The sequence below is a fragment of the Cydia strobilella genome, chromosome 1, assembly GCF_947568885.1.
Source record: "Cydia strobilella chromosome 1, ilCydStro3.1, whole genome shotgun sequence".
Classification (NCBI taxonomy): domain Eukaryota; kingdom Metazoa; phylum Arthropoda; class Insecta; order Lepidoptera; family Tortricidae; genus Cydia; species Cydia strobilella.
Window position 1 is genome coordinate 25,664,882 of NC_086041.1, and position 26,850 is coordinate 25,691,731.

Here is a 26,850-nt window from a genome sequence, read left to right on the forward strand (position 1 = left end):
ATTAAAACAATCAAGATTATGTTATTGCACCTTTCGGATTTGTTTTCTTTTGTACTTGTCTTTGGTCTTTCAGGTATTTTCGAGTTTAATGGTGCTTATTCATTTTGCCCTACGGCAATTTGTATTTAGCAAAAAGCCACCATTAATTATGAATAGTGTTTCCGTGGCTAAAGACAAATTTTAATTAATGGATAATTAATCCTTATCGTGGTAATCAGAGTAGCTCTTTGCTATGATATACCTAATGAATGTGTGATCATGTCATCTTTAGTTACAAGTAGGTACTTACGCAACTATTTATTGAAGAAATAAAGCTAAACTGCATTGGTAATAATATATACAAGTGTCATTGCAACATTGTAGCGGAATGCAATGTTCGTCTTGACGCGGACACACAAGGGTTGGGTAACGAGTAGGTATTAGGTATTCATCAACAACTTAACGATACCCGCGAGTGTTTTCAAATCAATCGCTTTTTCGTTTCGTATCGTCGGCGTCGTGCCGTTCAGTAGATCGATCAAGACGCAACGAAATTATACGTTTCTCTCTTCCGTTACTCAGTTCATTTAGTTTCAAATTGACGATAAGTAATAACCCTTCATCAACCCGTCGATAAAACTACTCGTCATGTATGACAAAGATTAATTTGACAATTAAATTATCAATAAATGATTGAATTGATTGCGTCTTATGGCAACGGCAATAAAGATTAACGAAGATGCCACTCAAAACGTTTAAACCCGGTTTGAACAATATGCGGCTTGTTTTAGTAGCGATAACAGCAATGTGTAGTTATAAGAACACAAAATTGTGCATATTTTAGCATGTGACCCAATAGTAATTGACCCGTAGACCAAAATATACCTACCTAATGAAGTAAGTAGCCTAACAAATGTAGCCGGATTGAAATGAAGCCGAACATCAAATCAAACAAATTCTCAATAACAGCAGCTGCCACCAAAAACCACCGACAGATAATCTCTCTTTTGTGCAACACATGTTATTAATAAAAATATGCTTCAATATTTCTGAATCTTTGATAGCAACAGTCTAACAATAGTATCGTTTCTTTTGTTAAAGTTACGGATGACTTAATTTTCATTGTAGTATTTGTAGTCAGCATGCACTCGAAGCAATTTTCTTTAAAGCGATTGAATGATGGAATGATACTAATTTAGTTAACAAAGCATCCAAATAACTATTGGCATAGGATAAGTTTGGAGCACGATAGTAGTAAACTGGCTCGTTAACAGGAAACATAATAACCTAGAGTATGACACATCGTAATCCGCGTATATATTTATCCGGGATAAAACTGTATCCTGGTCAATTTACGAGTAATTAAGTCTGACCCTCTTTCGCTTAGGGAGAAGTTTTATGTGGTTCGCGCTCGTGAAACAGTCCGGTATTTGCCTAAACTTTCATCGCATTGGTCACTATTTCATGATCATTCCCTTTCATTTTGATCGGCACCGAATGTCAATTTTCCGTTATTATACATTATTATATTACATAATTAGGCCTAGGTATTAGTTAGTATTTATTCAACCCGTAATAAATACATTTTTATCACGTAAGGTAAGTATATGTAAATTTTGGTCGATTTTAAAGTAAATCGGCAATGATTAAAAAGTATAGTACTAAGGTACCTGCCAGCGCCTGTCTGCACCCCCACTGCTATAACTTCTCAAATTGCGTCCGTAAGTAAGGGACGCGGATTAGCGTGTGCTAGGGCAAATATTTTATTACAGTCCAAATCTCCAGCCCTCAGCGTTTTATTGTTCATAAGGCTCGTCCAAGCCAAATGAAAGAGTTTATGGCGGAGACGACATAAGTCAGCGGTGTTGCCGCGGTAGGGAATTTAACACGTTTAGTGGGAAAATAAAACGTGCAGTTTAAGGGAGGCTTGGTCACATTGAATGGTACTTACATAGTGGTGTTTACTTTGAACGTACCTACCCAAATGTTTTAGTAGAGAATGTTATTTATTTTTAAAAGCTATATCTTAACCTGCAGAGTTTGTTAGTTTGTAAGTTGTTTAGATTAGAAGTAGTTTTTAAATTGGTGTTTTTTTTAAATTATTGTATACTATATTTTATTTTAGTTTTACATTAAATCCTATTTTTGACACGGCAACACAGACTGACCGTTTTGTTGACTCATGATATTGGCGACGTCCATTTCTCCCGATTGTGTTACATACAGTATTACTGTTATTGATTGTGCTGGGCGCGTGACTTGTGTCGATGATTGACCGACAAAGACTCGATTGCGATTATCGTGTAATATGGTGTAGGGGGCGGCGGAAGACTGCTGTCAAACATTATGTTTTAGCTTTTCTGTATTAGAGATATGTAAAGAAAATCTATTTATTTTTTATAGAGAATATGCTCTCGTTATAGACCCGCTTACTTATATTAAATTACGTTAGTGACATTAGAACTACAAATAAAACTTTAACAATTCTCAAAATTTTACATAAATCAAAACAGTTGTATGTGCTGTCTCAATTTTGATATGTGTATTAACTTAAATGCTGGGCTTCAGAGTAGTAAGGTGACAACAAAAAAACATTAGTTTTTCACTTTTGGTTACAATTAGGTACATTTCATTTCATTTCATTCATTCCTTTATAAAACATAGTTTTACATAGTTTTGGTACCTATGATATTTATTTAACATCTTGTAGCTCACCTATGTTGAACAAATAAATCTTCGAATCTTGGAATAGAATGCTACATTGATTTTGATTATCTATGTATTATTTAACGGTTAAACAATAGTTATTTGTTTTACAAGGGGCCAAAGTTGTTGTGTAACCCCTCGTGCATTGATAACAGAGCAAGCGAAATATTTCAAAATTTAACCACGAGTGTACTGTCGTTCGGAACGTGGAATCTTGAGCGTCGCGAGGGGTTCAAGGCACGAGGGTTAAACAAGCTTTGCTACCGATTGAAACACAACATTTTTCACCACACCCCCGCGAGGAAAATACTAACTGTAAAACGTTACAAATAAAATCCAAATGAACGCTATTAAACATGTATCATTTAAAACATAATTTAACAGTCAATTCCACCAGCCAACATGAGGAATCAATTCAAAATTTGCATCAACTTACTTTGCCACTCTTGTGGATAAAATGCAACTTTCTCATCAGTTTTTGAAGGATAAAGCGAGCATTTACGTTTTATTAGTCCTAAAGCCCTTGCTTAAATAATTTACATACCTCGTTGATCAATGTTGCCGACTGGAAGTGCGAGCGACATGTTGAGGCGATCCTCGATATTGCACTCCGTTATTTGAGCGAAACGTATGCCATTGGTACGGCCGTGCAATTATGTATTTATTGTAAACGCTATGATCGCCGGCCGACTGTAATTTGCTTTTAATTCGCCGTGTTTCGTATCATTTTCGAGTTCGTTTTGTTGTCCGTTGAAGATTTGTTGGATTCTCGCAATCGCACATCACACAGTGGAAACGCGCCAGTTGCTTTGTCTTAATTGAATAAAAAGGTAATTTTGAAACATGCAATAAATATTTAGGTAGTCGGTCCGTTTCTATTATTTGGTTGATCGTTAATTATGTTCTTTACTGTTTTGATTGCATAAAAAAGGAATAAGTACTTAGTTTGTACGTACTAGGATTTAAATTGGAGTCCTGAAAATGTTATTATCTTTGTAGATTATATGGTTCTACTCCTTTGTTCACGTTAATGAATACTAACATTGTATCTCATTACTATGGGCTCGGATTTATTCCCGGACCGTTAAATGCGTGTAATATTGTTATTTCTTTCCATTGATTTACTGACCATTACGGTAATGTTAAGGTATCCAGTTAATACCACCACGTTATAAAATCTAGGAGTCTTATTTACGATGCGTTGTATTTTACGACACTAACAAAAGTATATATTATATTCTTTATTTTTAAGTAAGTAATGCCTATAAATTGCTTCGATTCTACTCACGCCGCTGTTGGCGGATCGATGCAACTCGACATTTATGAATTCGCTAAGTTAAAAAGATGGTTTAAACTAAAAAGCTGCGTTTAATCAGCCATAATTGTTAGAAACAAAGAAGAAGTTAATGAAAATTAAACTATCGTGTGAGACATATTTTAAAATATTTTGATCACAACGGTTACACTCACTTGTATTAATTGCTATTTGCTACATGTTTCGGGTCCGTCGGAGGTCCTTCCTCGGGCTCGAGTGCTCGCGGCGACTGCACTACGTGCACTGCGCGCCAATAGCGACTAAAAATACAAGGGAGTGTAATCGTTGTGATCTAAATATTTCAAAGTAGAAGTTGCTGCAAATTGTTTGTTAATGGATTGTGGACGCCATGTGTGCAAAATCATAAGTTTCTGAGCATCTTGAAATTATTCATCTCTTTTATCGTTCAATAGGGGTATTACTGCAATGTTCTGCCACCAGAGTGCAGCACTAGCCCGTTTAGTAAACCATAGAGAAACTTATACATACATGCTTTGCCTTTAACAGTTTTTAACAAGTTTTCAGAGATAATAAAATATGACATTGATGCATCAAGGCGGTTTGTTTACAGAGGACCTACCGGGAAACGCGAATCCGAAATTTCGCTATCTGCCTCTTTATCGCTCGAATATGCAAGTGAGTAACGAAATTTCGATTTTTTGTTTCGCGATAGACCCTCGGATTGTGGTAGTGGCGCCCCCTACGCAGAGTTTCGCGTAATATTCCCTATTGTTAAAAGTTTTAGGAAGGTAAACATATTATATTGCAATACTAAAATTTAAACCATCAATATAAAATATCAATTATGCAGTATGTAGTAAGTATACGCAGCGGCTCAGTGTAGAGCGGTTCACAAGGATTCCTACATTGTCAGGGGCGCTCGTTCTTTTCGCTTTATAGCCAATCATTTGTGTGTTGCTCGTTTGGTCATTTTGTAATCTGTCCGTAATAAAACTCAACGGTTATAAGACTGCACCATTATCTTTGACCCGGAGAATCTAAATTTACTACTTATACATTTTGTGAGAACCTTTAATTAATTTGTTTTGTGCTTTTTTACATCTTGTTGCGCAACAACTGTCAGGCTTCTGTATTAAAAAATATACAAATTTGACAGCCGCAGTCAAATAGTATTTTTTGTTTGTGGATTAAAGATGGTAAAAAACGTCCGTCCTAAACTTTTGCGGTTATGATTGCTTTCATCCCAACCTCCTTTAAACACATAAGTGATATAATTGGGGTCCAGATTCTATCGATTCTAATTCGAAATAATGGCCAGTAATTTGGTACGATCATTTGTTGAGGACAGTCGATATTCGATCAATAAATCGATGAAAATAGATATAATAGCGGTCCACAAATCGACGTTTCATTTCTTTAAATGACTGATTAGAGCATTGGCTTAATAACAGTTATAATGGTAAACGGTGAACATTTTTGTTGAGATCGCGGTGAGCCAGGGTAATTTGTAAATCGATATGTTTCTAAACTTCTCGATGTAATCTTGGATGGAATTCTGTATGCGGGAATTATAAGCTAATAGTTAAGCTGAGTGTAGGTGCCTCGACTGCTCATAATATTTATGTTTCAAAAAATACTTCAAAATCTTATACATTACAATATTAATATCACTCCTATCAGTCGTATTGAAACACTTATTATGAAAACAAAACCACAACGCAAAATACTCGTGAAAACACTCATGTTACAAGGAAAACTAATAAGACTAGTGACCCATCCCAATTGGAAAGAGACACATGCACCCAAGATGGCTTGTTAGAAAAAGAAGGTGCGAGGGGTTGCTTCCACCGCAGGTTATTACGAGATTTAACACGTATTCGGTTAATTAGTAAGTGCGGTTGGCCGGTGGTTGCAGGGTTACGGGCGAGGATTTGTAAACATAATTTTTGGTTCAGTGACCCAATTGTGGTTAATGAAAGCTTCCAAATTAATTATATTTGTACCCGTGGTTTTTTGTAGGATAACGTAGTTATGGTATTTGAGAATTTACCGTGTTTATTAAACATATACCTATATATAATTTACATACGACTAGGCATACAGTAAACTGTATACAGTAAACTGTATGCCTAGTCAGATAGATGGGATAGACAAATTACATTATATCAGTTTTATGTTGACATGCTTACCTACGCATGTGTATCATAATTTTAACATTAATGTGTCGCGATTTACTTGGCGTATTATTTATATTTACCTATACCTACCGTAAAACCACCCAACTATAGTCCAGTACTACAACTATAGTCCACAAGTTCAACATGTCATTAAGTATCAGTAACAATCTTTTTTTTATCTTCCTTCTGTAAAAATGTTTTGCTTTAGAATAGAACTGTGACATTCTAATAAGAACATTTACACCTGAACGAAGATATTTGACTTACCTACTTTTGGATGGACCATATAGTTGGGTGGTTGTACGATATCATTTTTGCAAATCGTTTTTTTTTTTTACTTTATATACCTACCATGAAGTGATTGATATCTGAAATGTGGTAAATGTAAAAACATATGATAGGTACTTAATGGTGAAAACAGTATTTGTATAATAAAATATTCATATTTGGCGTAGTTACCTGGCAATGCAGTCACATCGAATGGTTGGAAAGATAGCCGGCCCCGACTGTGTAAATAGAGCCTAAACAATTAATTCAGGACCCATTGCTATTACGTGACGTTTGGCTGTTTGTAAAATATGCATTTGAACCCAAGAAATACGGGTTACTATTTTGATTCAGGTCCTTTTGGAAATAAAGTTAGAATGTAGGTATGGTTTAAACTACATAAGATACTACAAAAATATTATAAATACGAAGGTATAGTCTGTGCGGAAAAGAAGAGTCGTGGAATGTATGGGGTTGGGGCCCAATACATTCCACGACCTCGCTTTCCGAACAGACTAACTCTGTCTGTCTCTCCGTTACCTTAGTTTTTATCATGGAAATTAACCCTTAAGGAGGTTTAAAGGAGCGTGGAATGTGGAAGTGGGATATGGAAGTACTAATTCTAAGCAGACGAAGCTAGACTAATAAGTGTTCATTAATCCGTCCATCGTCCGTTAGAGGACTATAATTATTATTTTAAATATACCTTGATTATAATCATATTAGAGTCTGTGCGTGGAATGTATTGGGCCCCAATACATTCCACGACTCCTCTTTCCGCACAGACTCTATAAGTTTGAACTCTAAATAATATTTAATTTTTAAGCTTTCAATTTGTTATTTATGGATGACTACCGCAATCGTGTGAAGTGCTCTGGCCGATTGCCTTCACAGCGTTTAATAACAACACGCCTACCTGCCGTAATCGCAGAACAATGCGACACATATTTAATACTCAGCAATCCTGAAATCCTTTGTAAAACGCTGCCACAATGGAAAAGGGTATTCCTTTTACGGTCCAAACGTTAATTCGCGTTTAATTCGACACCTTGTTAATTGTTTTACCCGGTCCGTTTGGTGGGCCCGTCCAAGACCCGGCGCCTCCAAAAACACCCATCCGGGGGTCATTTTAAGAATATTTGCCTGACGCCCCCCCAATGTTTACACGGGTTGTTTGTGGTACCCCGAAAACAATAGTCTCTAAATTCATTGCTCATTTTATTATTGTTGATACACCGTTTCGAGGGATTCGATTATTGGGCCGAGTAATTAAATGATAATACTAAGCATTAATTGGATTTTACCTGAGTGCGTGATTACATTTAAGTGCAAGTGCTATTTATTGAAGATTGTAAGGGATTTGAAACTGAAATTGGTTATTATTGCTTGTTGTGTTTTATTGTGTAGTAAATATTTTGGCAGGCAGTATTAAATTATAGCGTCTTGTGAATATCGTAAATTATTTTAACCATGACTGTATATAATTCAGAACAGACGGCGATTGCAAACCTATCTAAAAGTATAGAATTTTTTAGGTATAGAAATTAGACTATATAGGCCAAGCAATAAGAAGGTATAGAGGGAAATGCTTGGATCACAATTTTTAAATCCGTGACTTTGTTTGGACTAGTTAAGCGGCTCACTGTCTGAAACTGAAAGTCTAAATGATATTCTTTGTACATGATAAGTATTGATATCTCCAAATAAATTTAATAAACGAATACATATTATAGGATATCTGATAAAAATCGACCTAGTCCAGTGTAAGCTCAATAAGACTTTGTGTTGTGTGTGCCAATGATATTACACGCCCCAGCTTCGCACGGGTTAGCCCCGAATAAGTTATATACCTAAACCTTCCTCAAAAATCGCTCTATTGGCAGGTGAAAACCGCATGAAAATCCTACCAGTAGTTTTCGAGTTTATCGCGAACATACAGATATACAGACAGACGTATGTTTTAGAATTAATTGCATTTTTTATTTCATAGTTTTTAGGTATTTATTATTAATGTTATTTATATAATAGTAGTGTGACTACTAAAAAAACACAAATCAAAATATTTAATAAAATAATTTGATTTGTTCCCAAACTTGTTCATAGATGGCAGCACCAGTCTCTCTCGCTACAACGTAAATCCGTAAGGAGTTCGTGTAGGAGGTGCAAGCGCGCACTGCTTGCCCTTAGAGCTGGTCAAAGACGCCTAGTCTTACTAAGATGGCATATAGTCGAGAAATTCGGACGGGCACCGCCGTGGCGGGGTGGCCTAGGGTTTCATGGCGTTAGCCGCGATAGCTAAATACGCCGGTTCGAATCCGGCCTTCACCACTGGAGGGCTTCGTCACTTTTTCTTTAATATATGACATCTATTACAGTTTTTGTTATTTGTACTAGTTGTAAGTTGACATGCTTTAATTAAAAATCCAATTGTAATGTATAGATAAATATATAGAAAACATCCAAAACTCAGGAACAAATCTTCGTGTAGGCTAAAGAGGCCGTTTTTAAATATTAAATAAATCCATATACAACAGTGATAAGACTTTACAGGGAGATTAACGGACTATAATATCAATTAATTGTCTTTGATAACAGCAAGTTTATATTATACCCTAAAGAGAGGTACAGTTGCTGGTACCCAACTGTGCCTCTTCATTCATTCAGGTCACTTCCTTGTTGCAGAGATCGCGCGCATGGAGAAATCGCCGCTGCTGGCCAACGGCTACAATGCGCCGCCGACGCACCTGGGGCCCATGGGCTTCATGCACCAGCACGCGCTCATGTCGCCCGGCATGCCACACCACGGCGTGCCCAGACCTGACGGATCCATCATCAAAGGACAGCCTATGCACAATATGGAAGCGTTAGCAAGGTCACTAACTTTTTGGTCGATTTAGTAAAACTGACGTCTTATTGCACCTTCCCATACAAACGTAGTTCCGCTCTCATTTTAAAACTACGTTTTGGATTGTAATGAAATTTTGCACATACAATGGCATGAGGTATATCTGAAATTAGTTTATATAGCTCCAGTTTATAAAATAAACGAAATAGAGGAAAAAACAAGTTTTGTATGAAATACAGAGGCCGTAGTCGATTTTGGAGCAAAAATTAAAAATTGATAGATTTAGTCGTTGAAATTATACGTTTTGTTACGTAATATTTGAATAACAAGTATTGGTTTCTATTAGCACGTCTTCTCATCTTACTTTTAATAATGAGGTCGCGAGCGTGCGTCACCGGTAATATATGAAGAGAAGGGGCAGTTTTTAAAAATTCATCAAAAAATTATGGTGGTAAATTATACAACTTGATGTATAAGAATAGTTTCAGCAAGTGTTGTAGATTGTTCAAGTATCAAAATTACGTTGAAATTAAGTCGATTTTCAGAGAAATTGTCACTTGTTTTTATGTAATTTCTGGAGAAAATTGGTTCATTTAACTTTCATTTCCTCGAACTCTAAGTCATATAACATAAATGTAATCTGATAAAGGTCAAGTACGGAATATGTGTAATACAAATTTACCTTTTTTAGCAGTCCACACTACGAAATTTACAAATAAGAGCGACAAAATCAGTGCTTTACGCGCGTTTACCTAAACGTCCATCAGAAAAAAAATCTTTTTTACTTTACTAATTTAGTGAGTCTGTTATCTGTGTTATTTCAATTAGGTAACAAAAGGGGTACAATTTCTCCGACTAAATCTATCAATTTTACATTTTTGCGACTAAAATCGACACCGGCCTCTTAAATACGCTGTATTTTTTTTACTATGGCATCTGAAGCTACATAAGCTAATTACAGACATAGATATACCTTATCCTATTGTAAGTACAAAGTTTGAGAGCAATCTAGCTAGTCGTTTTAAAATGAGAGCAGAACTACGCTTGTATGGAGAACCGAGCTTGCCGGAGACCCTTATGGCTATTAGATTATACTAATTATAACATCTATCATTGAGCAATTCGGTCAGAACAATAGGTAGTCCGGTATAAGCATTTTGAAATACACACTTAAAAGACACTATCTGTCACTTATTCGATTAATTTACGCCAGCTTGGGTGAACAGATTTGCAAAACTGTGTGCTCTTGTTGGATTATATTATACGGTACATTGTTTACCTTTGAGAGAGAGAGAGAACGTCTAATTTCATAGCATTCAGTTAGGTAAATTACCATATAACTAAGGTGTACAATATGCCGTTGAATCCAATTATCGGTTAGAAATATTAACACTGTCTACAATAAAAATCAGTCTTACACTAACTACATATTCATTACTACCGCAAGGCTTCCAAATACGGCATGAAAATCGATATACAATTTGTAAATCTTAAGTACATAAACGGCTTAAAGAATAATAAGTTCACGAAAAGAAACCTGTAAGCGGGTCAGCAGTGGCAGGTTAAATGTCTGATGTTAATCCAGTTAGATAAGTACAAACAGGGAGCACTTCCTGAAGACCTATAGTGGTAGCTTGACTCGCCCGTCTTACGGCCACCCTTGTAACACAAGACAGCTGTGCTTCTAACATACATTTCAGAACGACAATCAATACCACCGCATAGGGTTTGGTTGAACATTGGAAATGAGTACTATAGAATTATTGTGCCCTCATGATTCGCTATGTATGCAATTGTAAAAGCTTAATTAAATGACACCAATTTCTTGAATCGAAGCCGTTGTTTTAACAAGCACCGTAACAAGGTGAGGTAGACGGTTTTCTGCTCAGTTTTAATTCACTGGGTTACAAATGTCCAAGAAAAGTTTAATGAAACACAAAGAGTTAAAGTAATCGAGAAACAATTTCGACGATCACGCATGAGTGGCCCCAGCACAAATATACGCGATTGTTTTTAAAACATAATTAATTTCTTCGACCCCTCGCTCAGCCTAACGGAACATTTAATATCGAGTGCTCATAATTATTCCCGGTACATTCAAACCCTTTATTCATTTACAAACTTTTCTTTTCGAATACTTGAAAATAATGTTGCAGATATTTTATCTTCTTTCGTGGACTTCTTTGGAAGTATTTTTTATTGAAGAAGGTTTCTTGACAAAGAAAAATTAGTAGTTTAATTAAATATCTTTCAGACAAAAAAGTACCTACTCGTATATCTCCATTTTTTTTTCTTTGTTTCTTAACTTTTATTAAAAACTTATCTATATACTTGGTGTTCTCCTTTATTTATCTTATTTTACTTTTTTTTTGTCGACAGATCTGGTATTTGGGAGAATTGTAGAGCGGCGTACGAAGACATCGTTAAGCACCTAGAAAGGTAAGACGAGACTATCTAGCCTGCCTTGTTAAATACAAAGTTTTTGTTAAGATAACACAAAGCACAGCTATGAATACACGGTTGTCATCGCCGTGCTGCGAGAAGTGTCCAGCTGGTAGGACCAGCCGACGCTTCGTTCCATCATTGTATAATACAATCGATAAAACAGGAAGATAATCTGTCTGATTTGTTATAATTGGTTGACACTCGGGCACTGTTCTTCATTTCCATTTAATCTTATTTCATTTGTTTATGTTTCTTTACTTTGTTCCTCTTCATCATTAATAGTTGAATAAAACCTGATTCAAAATTAGTTACAGTGTAATAATCATTACCAAGAACTAATTACTTATGGAAAAAACTGAAATAGCATCGGTATGATTAAATGATTGTAATTTAAAAGAGCAAAGATATCACAGTAGAGTGTGAAATTAGAGGAGACAATTAGATCCGTGGATCGGGTGTATTTTTAACAAATGACCGGTTGCGGGCTGGTCCGGCCCCGCGCCGCGCACAATTCATCAAGCTCATTCAGGCTAATCTCGATGCGAGGAAAAAGCGGCTCTCATGTAAATTGGACCGATTTCAGCCATTCGGGGGCCAATCGTTGGGGGAAAGCACTTTTCTTTTCGTGTTTAATGGATGGTGATGGATTGGCGGGCCCGCATTGAACGATACTCGCGGTTTTGACTTCGTTTTGAAGTGCACCGATTGAATGTTGCGATCCGATAAAATTGACGACACGCTGGGGAGCAGGTTGGTTTAGGTTAGGTTTAATAAAAGTGCGATTATGTTATTTCAACCAGACACTGACGTACAGGTAACTCTCGAGAATTGTTGTTATTTAACAATATTTAATTATAAGAATATGTAATATTTAATATTTAATTCTGACTACGAGTTCCTGCAAGATTATCTGAGCGTAAGTCATACGTAGATAAAAGTGTCTTTTACCCCAAAATGCATCCAAATCCTTCTAATTAATTCTGTAGATTGTAAAATAAAATGGTATCCTCTCGTCGGTGGGTCCTTGTGTGCTCGGCGGGTAGAATTACAGTCGGACAGCGCGCCGTGTACCGATGTGTCACTGTCAGACGGCGATCGAGCCACCCCGGCTTAGAGCTGTTTTAAACAAATTAACTACGGCTACGTCTAAAAAGTGTTTTTTTTTTCATGTTGGGAAAATCCCTATGATCGGTAAAATATAGGGTAAGGCTATGCTAGTTAGATTTACTTACATATGTCTATAATGTCGGTAACCGATTAAGATATATATTGGAAAAACCTCTATGTTACCTACCAACGCCATTCAAAAAAAATATGTGAGAACTTTTCATTTGATGAAAAAATATACCCTACCTACGAACCTTATATCTATGCCCCAGGTATTGTGTAATTGTACCTGTGTCTTAAATAAACACAACAATAACTAAAAACTAAAGAATTTAAAACGAGATATAGGTAAATGCTTAATTTCGTATATACCTTCACAGTATGTTCGTTCTGCATGCCCCGAAGACCGGTTTTTAATGCCAATTAATTGACAGGATTATCTCTGATTTAATACGGAATGTTTGTTTTGTTTCTTCTTGCAATTAATAAACAGGGCAAGAGGAATACGGGCATGAGTAAAGGTTTACATGAATTAAGATGGTATTAAAAGAGTGGAACCTGATTAAGGGAGCTTTCATTATGCTTGAAAGCAAAATTATTGAACAGATATCACTAATGAAATCGGTATTGTTTTGAATTAGTTATAATTCGATTATCGATAGGTTTTTGTAATCTGGTAACAAAAATATGCTCGCAAATTTTTTAAACAGATATCATTATTGAATCTGTATTGCTTTGAATTAGGTATAATTAAATTATCGAAACACTTTTTAGGTTTGTGTTATCTAGAAACAAACATTTACTCAAACTACTTTCAAAACAAACTATTGTATACCTGAGACAAATCCGAATGCGTCAAAGTTTAACCTTTCCGGAAAATAATTTTCTCTCTTTCCCGAGTCGGAAATCCGCGCAGTACATCAACGGCACACTCAATTAGCAGTCAACAAATCGTTGGGATCAATTAATTCGTCCGTCTAATGCCGTTTCGGTTCGAATTAGGTGCGATTTAGCAGCTAAGCCCGGCACACGTCCTCATGACATCGATCGTTACTCATCCCCGCACCCCGCGCCGAAGGACTCGCCTGATTAATTTTGTAAACCAAACTTTATTTTAAAATTAAAGCGCTTAGTAATTAACAGTTGTACCTATTGTCGGAATTGAAAATTTAATTTTGATATTGTGTGAAAATAGGTAATTTTGACGGATTATTTGATGTAAAATGTCCATAAGATTGGTGGAAAAACGCTGGCGTTTGAAGATATTTGAATATTTTATAAAACGTTCTTGACAATTAGTGATAGGTTTGATTGTAATGTTATTGAATTGGAAAATGATTTAATAAGGTTGTATGTTAAATTAAACCAGATTTTTCTTCTAATGCTAAGGCAAGCTGGTTACCTAGCAAGCAACATGTTGCAAGAAGCCAGCGCCGTAATACGTCGCATTCGCGTGATTGAATCCACCACCATTAATTTCAGCGAAGATCAAACGAAGACCGAGGGTGATATTTATCAAGGATATTGCGAATTATTTTAATCAAATCAAATTCCCTTCGTTGTAAACAAATGCTTTTGATTAATGAGGCTCGCGACAGAGCCCCGCAGCCGTTGTGATAAAACATCCAACGAAAAGACAAAATTAATGGTCATAAAATGAACTCTTGCAGCTCAAAGATAAAGATGCTGAATGATATGAATTTTAAGTGATTTTTCTCGCTTCCTGTATTGAAAGATGATTCCGACGATCGCATCTGGTGACTCGGTACATTTATATCTTTAGAATTGGTTGCGAGGAGGTAATTTCGAGCGATTAGTGAGTAACTTTCGGTGCTCCCGAGATATTTAGATTGTCATGCCGTGGAATCATTAATAATGCGACTTTTGATTTTCAGTGGTGTGATATGTAAAGGGATCGAGTTATGAAGGGAGCTTCGTCATGGCAGTGCTCAGCCCCCGGATGCCTCCAGAGTTTGTCACCAATGTGGTCGTACTGGAATTTTAACTAGCTCTTTGTACATTACCCTTTTATACGAGTAAACTATTTGGATAGGTTCATCTAGGGAGCAATATCATATATTCCACGACCTTTGATAGCACTAAATATCACTGCACGAACCGAACAGATAAAAACTATGCAGCGAACGAAGAGTAATTTGCAATGTTCTAAACTTAAAACTTCTATGAGCAAATTTGCAAATCAAAGTTTGAAACGAGTGTCAGTGCGCAAGTAAAATTTAATACTGTCATAATGTAAGTTGCAGCGTCAGCCTTTATTAATCTGACGGCGACTGACAGCTGTAGTCAAATTTCTCATCAAAAATAAGAATTAATGACGAACGGCATTAATCATTAGCCTGCAAACGGCAAGAGGTGTCTGTATCCCATTATTTTGCATTACTAATGATATGTACACAGATAAGGGAGGCTTTAGGAGAAAAAGCGTAAGTCACCGCGGATAAGGCGGGGGCTAATGATTTGCTATTTGGAGGCGTTAAGAAACTGAGTGGTTTGAATACGTGGTAATCAGTGTAATTTGTAATGAATGAAGATTTATTTCAAAAAATACACTTATGTCTAGGTATACAAAAGTTTCGCCAAACTGCATAAAACTGCATTTACGAGGTCGTCTTTTGTGTAACACGCAGCTGTCATAATCAATAACAATTATGATTTAATGGTTACGCGTTGTCATTGTCAGTTTCAATTCGTGTTGTCTATAATTGGAAGTGGTAATACATATTAACACAACTATAAGTAATTTATAACTATATGAATAAATAAATGCAAGTTTTCGTTCGTAGCTATAATTTGTCAACTCACTATTACAAACACTATAATTTATACGATCTTACAAAACACTGCAAAGGCAAAGTATTAAGTTATCATTAAGGACCTCGTGATTTACCAGTGAAGTATTCTATTTCTAGTATCGCTAGATTCTTGTAAGTATTTATTTATAGGTACATTAATAAGAATACTTTGATGATTCGACTAGGGTTTGACACATTGATGAGCTTTCCCATCCCATCGTAATAACGGATACGTCTATAAACTTTGTCATCGATTATACCGTCATTTTATCTCTGATCCAGGGGTGACACTTCCAATACGAGGTGTCATCAAGGCTTGTGTCATTAGGAAAATACGGAAGACAGATAACAGGCGCCACGTTATCATTATCATCCGATAGCGGTGTCAAGCAATCATTTAGAAAATCGTAAAGGACTAACGTGAGATAAATTCATACAGGCCTTTGATACCTCCTTTGAAAATAAAATGTCTGAAAATGATAGAGAGAGAGAGAGAGAGAGAGAGAGAGAGATAAATTTTATTTAACACCACAAACATTATTGGTAGGTACATCCGAGGTCAATCTTAAAAACTACTTAAAAGTTTACATACTAAGTAGGTACCTACTAGGTACTACCTAGTTAAGTTGACAATTGACATTAAAAACAGCGTGATGTTAAAAAGGGTCTCGACTCAGCATAATGCACATTTACGAGTGGTTATTGACGTGAGGCGACACACTCATCAATCAGTGGGCTTCGTGGGCTTCACTCAATAATTTTTAATAAGCCACTAATCACTTCCTCACAAAAGGCGTGACCGTTCTATTCCCGCGCGGTTGCCGGTGTCACTGACAGAAAATGTCACTTTTCCTTTAATTACGCCTCGGCCTCATTTCTTCGCGGCCTATTAGTATGCATCAATCAATGTTGCCAATACCTATTTTTTACACCCGAGTATTTTTTTTTCTCTTGGGGTTTTTGTTTATGGGGATTTTTTAAGTGGGAAATAATTTGATGAGGTCCGCCACCCGACCGGGATGCGAGCTCATTTGTCATCGTCTTGTCATTTCTCCGTTTCTTTCGAACAGTTGGATCGCTAAAGTAATTATTAGTTGTTTTTTCTATTTGCGTACCTGTAACGCCTTTTGTGTGAACTATTGATCCTGTTGCAAATTACAAGTTCTGATCGATGCTGTTAGGTAGGTCTCGAGATTAATCGAAGTTGTCTTTCTTATAATATAATGAATACTGGGTTCTTGTGGCAGTTGCCACCCCTCATCAGTTAGCGTCACCCGCGAATAAGTTAAATTGCAGATATGACATTATACATACGTACCTACTCACAAAAAATACAAAATATAAACTAAAAGCACCGTTTTATTCTTTTTTCCTTAATATACAAATCACATACATCAATCTGCAAAATGCCCTTTAAGTCCGTAAAATCATACTGAGAGAGGGGTCAACCAATCCTCAATAATTAACACGATTAGCAAACGTACGCACCAGTACTATGAATACTAAATCAACGTGTCATGCTAATACCGAATATACCGATAGGGTAAATCAAATACGCGAATCCACAGATCAAAAGAATTCATTACAATGTGTAAATCGTGATTTGCATGTGCCAGAGCGATGAATATGCATCGGAAACGGCTGAGTATGAACATCCCGTGCTGCGTTTACGTGTGCAATCACACTGGCAAGAAGGTTTGTCTCAACTTACCTATTATTTAAAGTTATATATTTATAATTGTTAAAAGCTATCGCTCCAGAGACAGCTATTACTTGTTGATATGTATTTATCTTATTAATGTTATTCATCATACGATCTTACTTTAAAAGTTGGAATTTTGGTTCCTAAAGTAATTAGTCTAAATATTTTTTTTTTAATTTGACTTTGTGACGAATTTATTTTGCTATTGATATTTGACGATGATTTTTATCTGTATTGACATTTGTAATAATAGTTGACGATCATAATATGAATTCGTATAGATAAGCTTAAAATAATTTATAATGTAATTTAATATTATGAAATAAATAAATCTTAATCTATATAAGTGTAGTAACGCGCCAAAAAATTGCCACACATAATTTTACAAATACAGACATCTTTATTAAAAAAAGGTTTTTTTCCAGTTTTAAAAATGTCAACCTTAGACAATTTTACAAATACAGATCTTTATTAAAAAAAGGTTTTTTTCCAGTTTTAAAAATGTCAACCTTAGACATAACTATATTTGTAAAAATATTAGGCGGTTATAAGTACCCATTTATCTGTTGCAGTTACCATTTTAAAAATCAGATTGATGGTGAGTCGAGAGCTTAGTAATGCGGATAGCGTCGTTTTCCCCCACAGGTATCTTACTCAATCTTAGTCAATCTGTGTAAGAATGTCCTATAATATTTATTTATTTATTTTATTTATTTATGTGACAATTTCCTAGTTCCTTTATAATATGTACTACCTAAATTAGTCGGCTAGACTATCACATACCGGCATAAAATTTTATATATTCTTTGGTTTCATTGTCAGATTTTATTTGATACTGTCTTCTAGTTGCTTTCGTTAGTACGAGTAACTCGAATAAAGTCCGCGGTAGAGTGGAGATATCCCGCTCAAACGCTCCTTCATCGAGCAATGCTGACTGCGCATCAAGCCGGACACTTGCCATTCCGTTCGCTTTCTGACCTTTTCCCGTTTTGTTATGCAAATCCACACTCCGGGGAATTACATAACGCGAAAAAAAAGTATTCTGCTGTTTACACGCTGACGGCGGCGCGAGTGTGTGTTCGCATAAATCGACTGAAACCCCGTTATTTCCATGTAAACATTGGTCAGTGAATAATTTTTTAAAGTGCGAATGCTTCGTTCTGTTCTTTTATTGCTTTGGTAGCTTTTGGGTTTGGTTTGTTCAAGGATTTCCAGCGTTTGGTTTCGTGTTATGTGTTCAAATTAAATAGAAGTCGCGTAAAAATGCAATAAGGATTTTTGAACTTGTAGGGGAGACCGAGGTGAGTTGTGACAGAGGAGAGTTGTCGTGTGATTTTTTGAACCTATTAACTGTTAGCGAGCTTGCAACAGTGCGCGTTTGTTAGGTATCTAGTAACTTCAACTAACAAACGCGCGCTATTGCGAGCTCGTTATTAGTTAATAGATTCCAAAAAATCGACGACGTCACAACTTTCCTCTGTCACAACTCACCTTGGTCTCCCTATTGTTAAACGACTCGTAGTTACTGGAAGCTATGTCATATATCTACGTAATTTTATGCAAAACCACCTGTCTATACAACACCGCATAGGGAAAAGATACAACGTAAAATAGTATGAAGTGAAGAGGTGAACATAGAGCAGTCAGCAGGCCCTCGGCGCGCGGCGCGCGGCGGCGCGGGTGGGTCGCCGCGGCCCACAAATCAAATGTTTTGATAGCCGCGGCATTAACGAGACAATTTGATTGCGGACATATCCACGCCAAATTGCTTCTAAATTATATTTTCTGTTTACTTTCTGCCAAACTCCCTCAATATGTGACGTATGAGCCAACAGCAGATGCGTTTGTTTCTGTTACATTAATTATTGGATTTGTTTACTTGATGTTTCAATTATCGTTGAATGAAACCTTTTCATTAATTCCACGTTCAACATTGTTTTGCTTATGTTATGTATATTCATTAACTAGGTTTATTATCTGTAGATAATCTTTACCGAGTGTCATTTTTGAAGTTTCACTATCGCGGCTATTAAATTAATCGCAGCTATTATTAATTAAATCTGTCATACACGTGTGTCGCACGCCTACATAGGAGATAGGAGCCTTCGATTTCATTCAACGAAAGCAAGATTTTATCTCGATCTACGCTAAGATCTGTATCGAACGCGGTCAGAGACAATATTTCCCATAGCTAATTACTATCATAATTTATCACTACGGAAATGTCAGTGTTGGTCAAACAGCTACCTAAAATATATCAGGAATTTGTTCCACACTACGCTGTGGGCAGAAACCACCATATTGGCCATCGGCGTAAGATTATAATTATCTGTAATCATTATTAAATTCGTTTACCTACTGCCGTAAGTGTAGCAGGTAACGTTGACAGTTCTTAAATGTGAGATACATGATGATATACTTGATAATAAGTTTAGCTAGTTTGTTTAATTACAGTTAAATCAATCTTAGTTCAAAGTTTAAAGTAGTTCTTAGAGCCTATTTTTAGGCGATTATTAAAATCAATAATCAGAGAGGCCTTTGGCCACCAGTGGGACACTCAAATAAGCTAAAGAAAAAATCAATAGAAATTGAATATAAAATTTAAGTCGGTCTGTTCATAAATTGAGTCGACAAACCTATGATCGATGTGTCACTCGGCCACCTTTTCCTCGAGATAAATCAGTTGAGATAGCGCCAAGTTTGTAGTCCAGATAAGATCTTCTACGAAACAGGCCTCTACTGATATTTTAATTTGGTTATTTTATTCAAGGTTCAACAGACATTGACAAGCGTTAGTGCAACAGATTATTAAATGTCGACAATTTGTCCATTTAGTTACGTATTAGTTTAAGTGAAGCGATTAATTAAAAAACCATCAAACCGAAGTCGCTTCAGGTTTCATCCCTTGCTATAGTCACTATAGTCAAGAGTGCGTACAAACTTAGCCGCGTATAACTAATAGCCTATTTAAATTAAAAAAATAACGCTGCTACGACATGTGCTAAACCACGCATCTTATAAATATGAAAATATATCTTCCTTGTTAAAACCGATCTGCCCCTCAGTATTAAAATTCACCATAAATATCTAACCACGTTCAAATCCATACAATTGTAATAATCACCGCAGATAATAAAAAAAACTTGCGTCGATACACCATTATCGTCTAGTTCAGAACATGTTGCGGTCGACGCAGCCATCACTTCGATCGCAATCATTACCATCCGATCCGAGCGCTCAGCGGCTACAAACGATGCACAATTTCAGCTGAGACTGGAACAAACTCATGTGAGACGAAGACGACGGCTCGGGCCGCTGCGGGTTCAGGAAGGATTTGTCGCCTCATATTATCCAAGGAATTGGATTGGAAGTGTGTCGATGGATGGGAATTTTCTGCGGTCGTCTGCATGCGCAACCGAGCTTATTTATCGGCTTTAGCAATCGGCGGTTACTGAATTGAACCAGGTAACATTGCCTATCCTACTAACAATTCTAAAAGACTATTTACGTTTATGACTCTATAAATCTGAAGCGACAAAAAACAGACTAATATAATGGGCGCAGAATTTCCCTAAAAATCGTGCAATGAAATTCGACATTATCAAAACGCATTCCCATTACAGATAATGGTATTGCCATTAAAAGTCGGGGAGTAGGAATTGTAGAAGCAATTTTGCATAATTGTCCGAGATCGGGAGCGGGAGCACTGCGGCAGCCAGGACGGTGTCTCTACAGCCGAACGTCTACGGACTCGATCGGAATCTCGTTACGTTAATGTTACTGCAATCGTAAATGATCTCATGTCCACAAATTGATATTAGACACTTGCTCTTCCAGCGTACATGTTTAGATGGTAAATTAGGAAAAAATACATATATATTTATAAAAATGTGTGCATATATATACACATAGATATCTACAAATAAATATGTAAGTACAAAAAAAAGTAAGTATAAAGAAAAGAAAAGAAAAGAAGAGAAGAAGTGTTGTAAGTATAAAGAAATCTAGATTATATATTTGTTACCTGTAATTTGGCAAACCGCGCAAACTTGTTATTTTTGCAAAATCGGCCATTAATCTTTCAAAGCCCGATGCAGACAACTCAAATCTCCTCACGTACTTCTAATGGCGTAATGAGCTCCTAAGCTCCAAAAGACATATTTTATTTCTCCTCCTCAAACTTTATATTTCATTTCACGTTTCATAAGCAAAATGGCAAAATATGCATGTCCCTCTTTGCATTTGGCAAGCGTAATGTCCCGGTCGCTTAGTGCACTTTTATTACGGTATTAAGTGATGTAATTTTTTTCATATTATATTATTCAAATTTAAATAACTGTCTCCGGTTTCCCCCGCGGAGGTTCCACTTTTTCTACCATTTATTTTTGTCGCCCCCCAATTTGGTTATTTTGGTTAGACATTTCCGCAATGGAACAAAAGAACTGTAGGGCAGCCTGGAGCAATTATGTATTCAAGTTAGTGATTGTTGGTAAAAGTAAAAAAAAATGTGTTAAGCTGGTTTCCTTCGTTAAGAATAGGTACAAAATTTTCTTAAAACAAAGATATTTCGCATTCTTGCCACGAAACCTCAAAGTCGTTCCTAACATCAATTCCGTAATGTCTAGCGGAAATCTGCCTCAAACACCCTTCATTGATTTATTCCGAAGCTGTCTTTTTGTAGTCTCCGCGGCAGGCTCTGTTCTAAAATTGGAGAAGTTAGGCCGCAATTTTTACAAATGACATCGTGACGTTTATGCGAGGGTGCGGCCGACGACAAGTCATCGTGTTACTTCTTTCCTATTATTTCAACGTTCGTCTTTCTTCCACCCTAAGTGTTTTTCTTCCTTGTACAATATTTTCTAAGTAGGTAGTTATTATGTGTACGGTGACCTCAAGTGACTTTTTAGCTATAAACTATTATTAAAATAACAAAATTATTAAATTTATTAATTGGCTGTTGATTATTGATTCAAGTTGAGTAAGTTGTTTTAATAATTATATTAAGTCATATCATCGAAAGGAAAAACTTAATACTAATGAAATCTACATAGTTACTTCCTTATTTATTTGCGGAGTAATTGTAAAAGAATAACAAATCTAGTAAAAAAGGTTATAAATTAAATAAACAATCTTAAAAAATATTTTAAAAGCATGCAATTAGCATTTATTTAAATTGCCTCATAAAGCGGAATATATTTCTCAAACTGATACGCCGTTATTACTCGGCAATATTGTCCGTACATCATTTCAAAGGCAAAGCATTTCGTTATCTGCATATGTTTGGAACTTTTTACTCATAACAACGGCCCCTTTGCTACTTGTATTTTCTTTATAATTTATTCCATTTCTCCCCCATACATTGGCATCGGCCGCTGATATTTTTTATTCGATTAGTAAACCCCTAAGGTGTTTTTAGCCTTTTTTCGCTCGATTTTCTTCCAAGCTTTGTTGACTGTTTAGGGGGGTTGCTTGTTTCTTACGGATGAAAGAGCTTATTTATACTTTTGTACACAGTCTTGTAAATCATAACTTTGTAGAGTTTTATAACACACCGCACGTGATTAGGGCTAAAAATGTGAACCTCTTTTTATGACATATTGCAATGCCTACAGGTCTTCTGAAATGTCCTTCTAATTACTTAATGAACGTTTTATTCAATTTTGCATTTTAAAATTATACTTATACTCATTTATTCATAATATTCTTAAAATATTACATGTCAACATTTAGAACTAGATTACTAGAGAATTCTTGGCAAAACCATACATAGCCCCTATGAAACCACAATACTTACACACTCGATTTGTGTTATAGACCGGAGATGGAGGGCGGGAGAGGAAACTTTTTGATGGATCGGACGGAGTTTGTTTTGCATGTGAGTGATATGTCTGAAATAATAAATGTTGAGGCGTCGACGCTTCCCCAGCCTCCCCGCGAGGGTGAGCTAAAACGATTTTTGATTTGGGTGTCAAGCAAATGTTTCACACAGTGACGCTCCAACGGGATTTGATTTTCTTAATCGATTCTTGGGAATGCAAATAAGGGAATTAGTTCGGCACACAGTATGATTGTGCTATTAATGTGCGCGTTATGAGCGGAGTGCAATTTTGGTATTATGTATATTGTTAATACTCGCTTTGTTTAGATAATACTTACGCTAATCAGATTATGCATACAAGAACGGTTTGAGCGTCGTGTCGGAGCCGCGGTATTAGGTAATGTGAGCGGTTCAGTATTAACTAATCAGCGCACATTGGCGCTGGTGCTAGATTGCGGCGCATTGTCCGCGCCCATGGCCCCGGAATATCTGTTTAGGCCAGTGGCCATTCTATAATGGCGACAGTTAGCGCGTTAACTACGCATTGCCTCTTCCATAACATTGTCATGCTTAAGCTAAAACTTCGTTCCGTATTGAAGCTTAACCGTGTTGTAAAATAATTACAAAATCTAGAAGTTAATCAATAAACAAATTATCGGTTATTAGTACAATCGGAGTAGAACAAACTGCGAAATCTCTTGGACAGTGATGAAATTTGGTATATATGTTATTTGAAGGTCCCTTTTTAATGTCCACACCATTTGACATTTGGGGACCTCGAGGAACCGCAGCCATCTTGGAAAATGTGTGCCTTCCTGGAAAAAATCGCATTTTACTCTGAATTTACGTATTCTATGGAAATATGGTGTAGGGCAACATTAAAGCTTTTTAAATTCTATTCTATTCTAAGGTATGATGTAGGTAATCGCATTCATTCCATAACGCGGTTAGTCTATCCGCGGCGATTTATTTAATTCTAATTATAAAAGGAAATAATGTTACATTAATATCAATATAACATTAGGTAATTATTCATTTTTTATGAAATAGTGTAACATTAGCAAAAGGAACTTTATGCCGAGTAATGTTAGTTTTCTTCTTGTGTAAGAAGAAAATCTAGACACGCGGTAGCGTGGCCAGCCAAGTTCAAAGAAAAAGGAACTGACGACGCAGCAACCATGTGTAATATTACACGAACCATTTCGAGCTACTTTTGACCCCTTCACGACTTGAAACCTATTTAACCTACACAGATGAAATTTGCTACATTTGTTCAAACTCATTAGCTTATCTAGAATGCAAAATTTCATCAATGTAGCTCAAAATTGCTCTCAAGAATTGTTTGACATGATACCAACGGCCGCTTTCTATCACCGCACCGCTCGCCAACGGCAGGGTGTTCATCCTCACACCCTAGCACCTAAATGGTCGCGTACTGAGCGGTTTAAGAGGAATTTCCTCCCGCGTACGCTTCGGATGTGGAATGAGCTCCCTGCCAAGGTTTTCCCGAGGAGCTGCAGTATGGAGTTCTTCAAAAAAGGAGTGTACAGGTTTTTACAGGGTCGGCAACGCGCGTGTAATATCTCCGGTGTTGCAGGCGTCCATAGGCTACGGTAACTGCTTATCATCAGGCGGGCCGTATGCTTGATTGCCACCGACGTGGTATTAAAAAAAAACATTTATTTCTAAACGTTTAAAAACCGGCATATTTATGACTGTCTGACTCACTTATAGATCAAAAACCTAACCTACTTCCAGATGACCTAGAAGATTAAAATTTGGCATCAAGGTAGACTATTAAATGAATATAGAGGAAACAATCTGAAAACTGAAAATTATTGATAATTCGATAGAAAAAATCATATAAGGTGCAGGGGGACAATTTCGACTGCGGGAAATTTCAACTAATCGAAATACCTTCCATGTTTTACTTTATTAACTTGAGTGTCACATATGTCCAGATAGCGAAAAAGATTGTTGAAAAAATCACCACAGACGGTGTTAATAGACCGAATGCTTTCTGAGTGACATGGCCATTTTGTTTTCGACAAATTCGTTGTGGGCACTAGCGAGTTAGCTCTTTAAATGTTCTATAAAAATAGTGGTTTTTAATGGCTCTTTATAAGTTTTTCAAAGGTGAATCCCATATTTATAGCTGTTTGTATGTCACTGAATCTTATGTAGTTTATGTTTTAATAGTAATTTGGCGATAAATTTGAGATGGAGGCTAATTTCGACTATATGTTAGTTGATATTACCCCTCTATATTTTATATGAAACTGAACAGACACTAGTGTTGTACACGATTCGAAATTTTTATGGGCTGGAGTACCTTTAAAAGGAGTACCTTTTCATGTGGATTAGGGGTAACTAAGAAAATTATAACCTTTAGAGCCCTTAACTTTTGGGTATGTCTAATAGGAAAGACGTGAACACAGTTTTGCGTTTGACCGATTTCTGAACCGATTCTCAAGATTTTTTAGTCGTTTAGTTTTTTGGAACATTTTCAAATTTATGCTCCAGTAAGCTATATTGCGCTTCAGACCATTGTGAGTTCCCTGTGATAATGACCGTAGTATGTAGTTTTTATTATAACATTTTTTATGGTTGTCGTGAGGTTATGTTTAATCACACTAATATATTAAATTCACTCACTCGCATTAAATTCATTCACTGGGAAATGCACTGTAACATTTTAAAGAATAAATAGCACAATATAACCGGGCAAGTGCGAGTCTGACTCGCTCACCGAGGGTCCCGTACAAATTGAACTATTTTTTTAAATATCTACAAATGCATATATCACTCTTATAGACCCTGGATCTGGATAGGTATATAGATATCTATTTGCAATATTCAGACAATAAGATTGAATAAACCTACACTATAGAGTTCCAGTGAAAAGAATGCTTGTCATGGATTTAATATTTGTTAGCGTTGTACGCCTGGTGGTATACCCTTTTCGTCGCCAATTTGCACTCTGACAAGTGAACGAATAATTTTTCCCCTCACTAGCTCGGAAAGCTGTCTTTTATCCTTTAAAACAAGCGGGGAAAAACGCATTTTATCCACTAGTGGGGAAAGTAATTTGACCTTGGATGGCGTGTTTAAGTAGCTTTTGACAGATAACAAAACGTAAAACGCTCATAATAATGGTTCGTTCGATATTAATAATGATTAAAGAAATGCTTTGAGAATTTAATAAAAAATACCAAATATAGCTTTATTTAGTGATTTTAAGTCATAAACCTTAAAATTCCTTAAGAAGTATTTGTTTTTATATCATGATGTGGCATATAACTGAACGCACAAGTTGAGTCGATGCAATTTCAAAACGCATCGTCAGAATTGTCAACATTGTCAAGTGTCAACAAAAATTTTACTTTAAAAGTTCTCACCGACTCCGACTTACGTAAAAATACACAACTTCCATAATTTTCTCAAATAATATCGTAAAAAAATGAGTGATTCCAGTGATGAAGATGATCTAACGCCTGTGGATGTTGCACTTTCCTCGCTATAGTGAGGCGAAAAGTTTTGTGTTACACACGGGTGCAAATGTATTTTACTTCTCGTGTTTCAATTCCACACTCGCGGGTAAAATACAACTTTGCACCCTTGTATAACAAATAACTATTATCTCATCCCGTGAGCGATGATTGTTGTTTCTCTCAGTTAGCGTACAGATTGTTGTACTTAGATATACTGTTTAAGG

At 36.2% G+C, this 26,850-nt stretch overlaps 1 protein-coding gene across 8 annotated transcripts in view; it reads left to right on the forward strand.

The window, feature by feature from the left end:
- LOC134742441 (dachshund homolog 1) overlaps nt 1-26,850 on the forward strand; it is a 203,929-nt gene that overhangs the window by 107,872 nt on the left and 69,207 nt on the right. For 5 of the 8 annotated variants that reach the window (XM_063675599.1, XM_063675608.1, XM_063675617.1 and 2 more), the window contains 2 exons: nt 9,070-9,277; nt 11,630-11,689. In XM_063675599.1, the coding sequence (XP_063531669.1) occupies nt 9,070-9,277; nt 11,630-11,689 (268 nt within the window). The remainder of the gene's footprint in view (nt 1-9,069; nt 9,278-11,629; nt 11,690-26,850) is intronic. The other 3 variants (XM_063675626.1, XM_063675653.1, XM_063675662.1) reach the window with 1 other exon arrangement.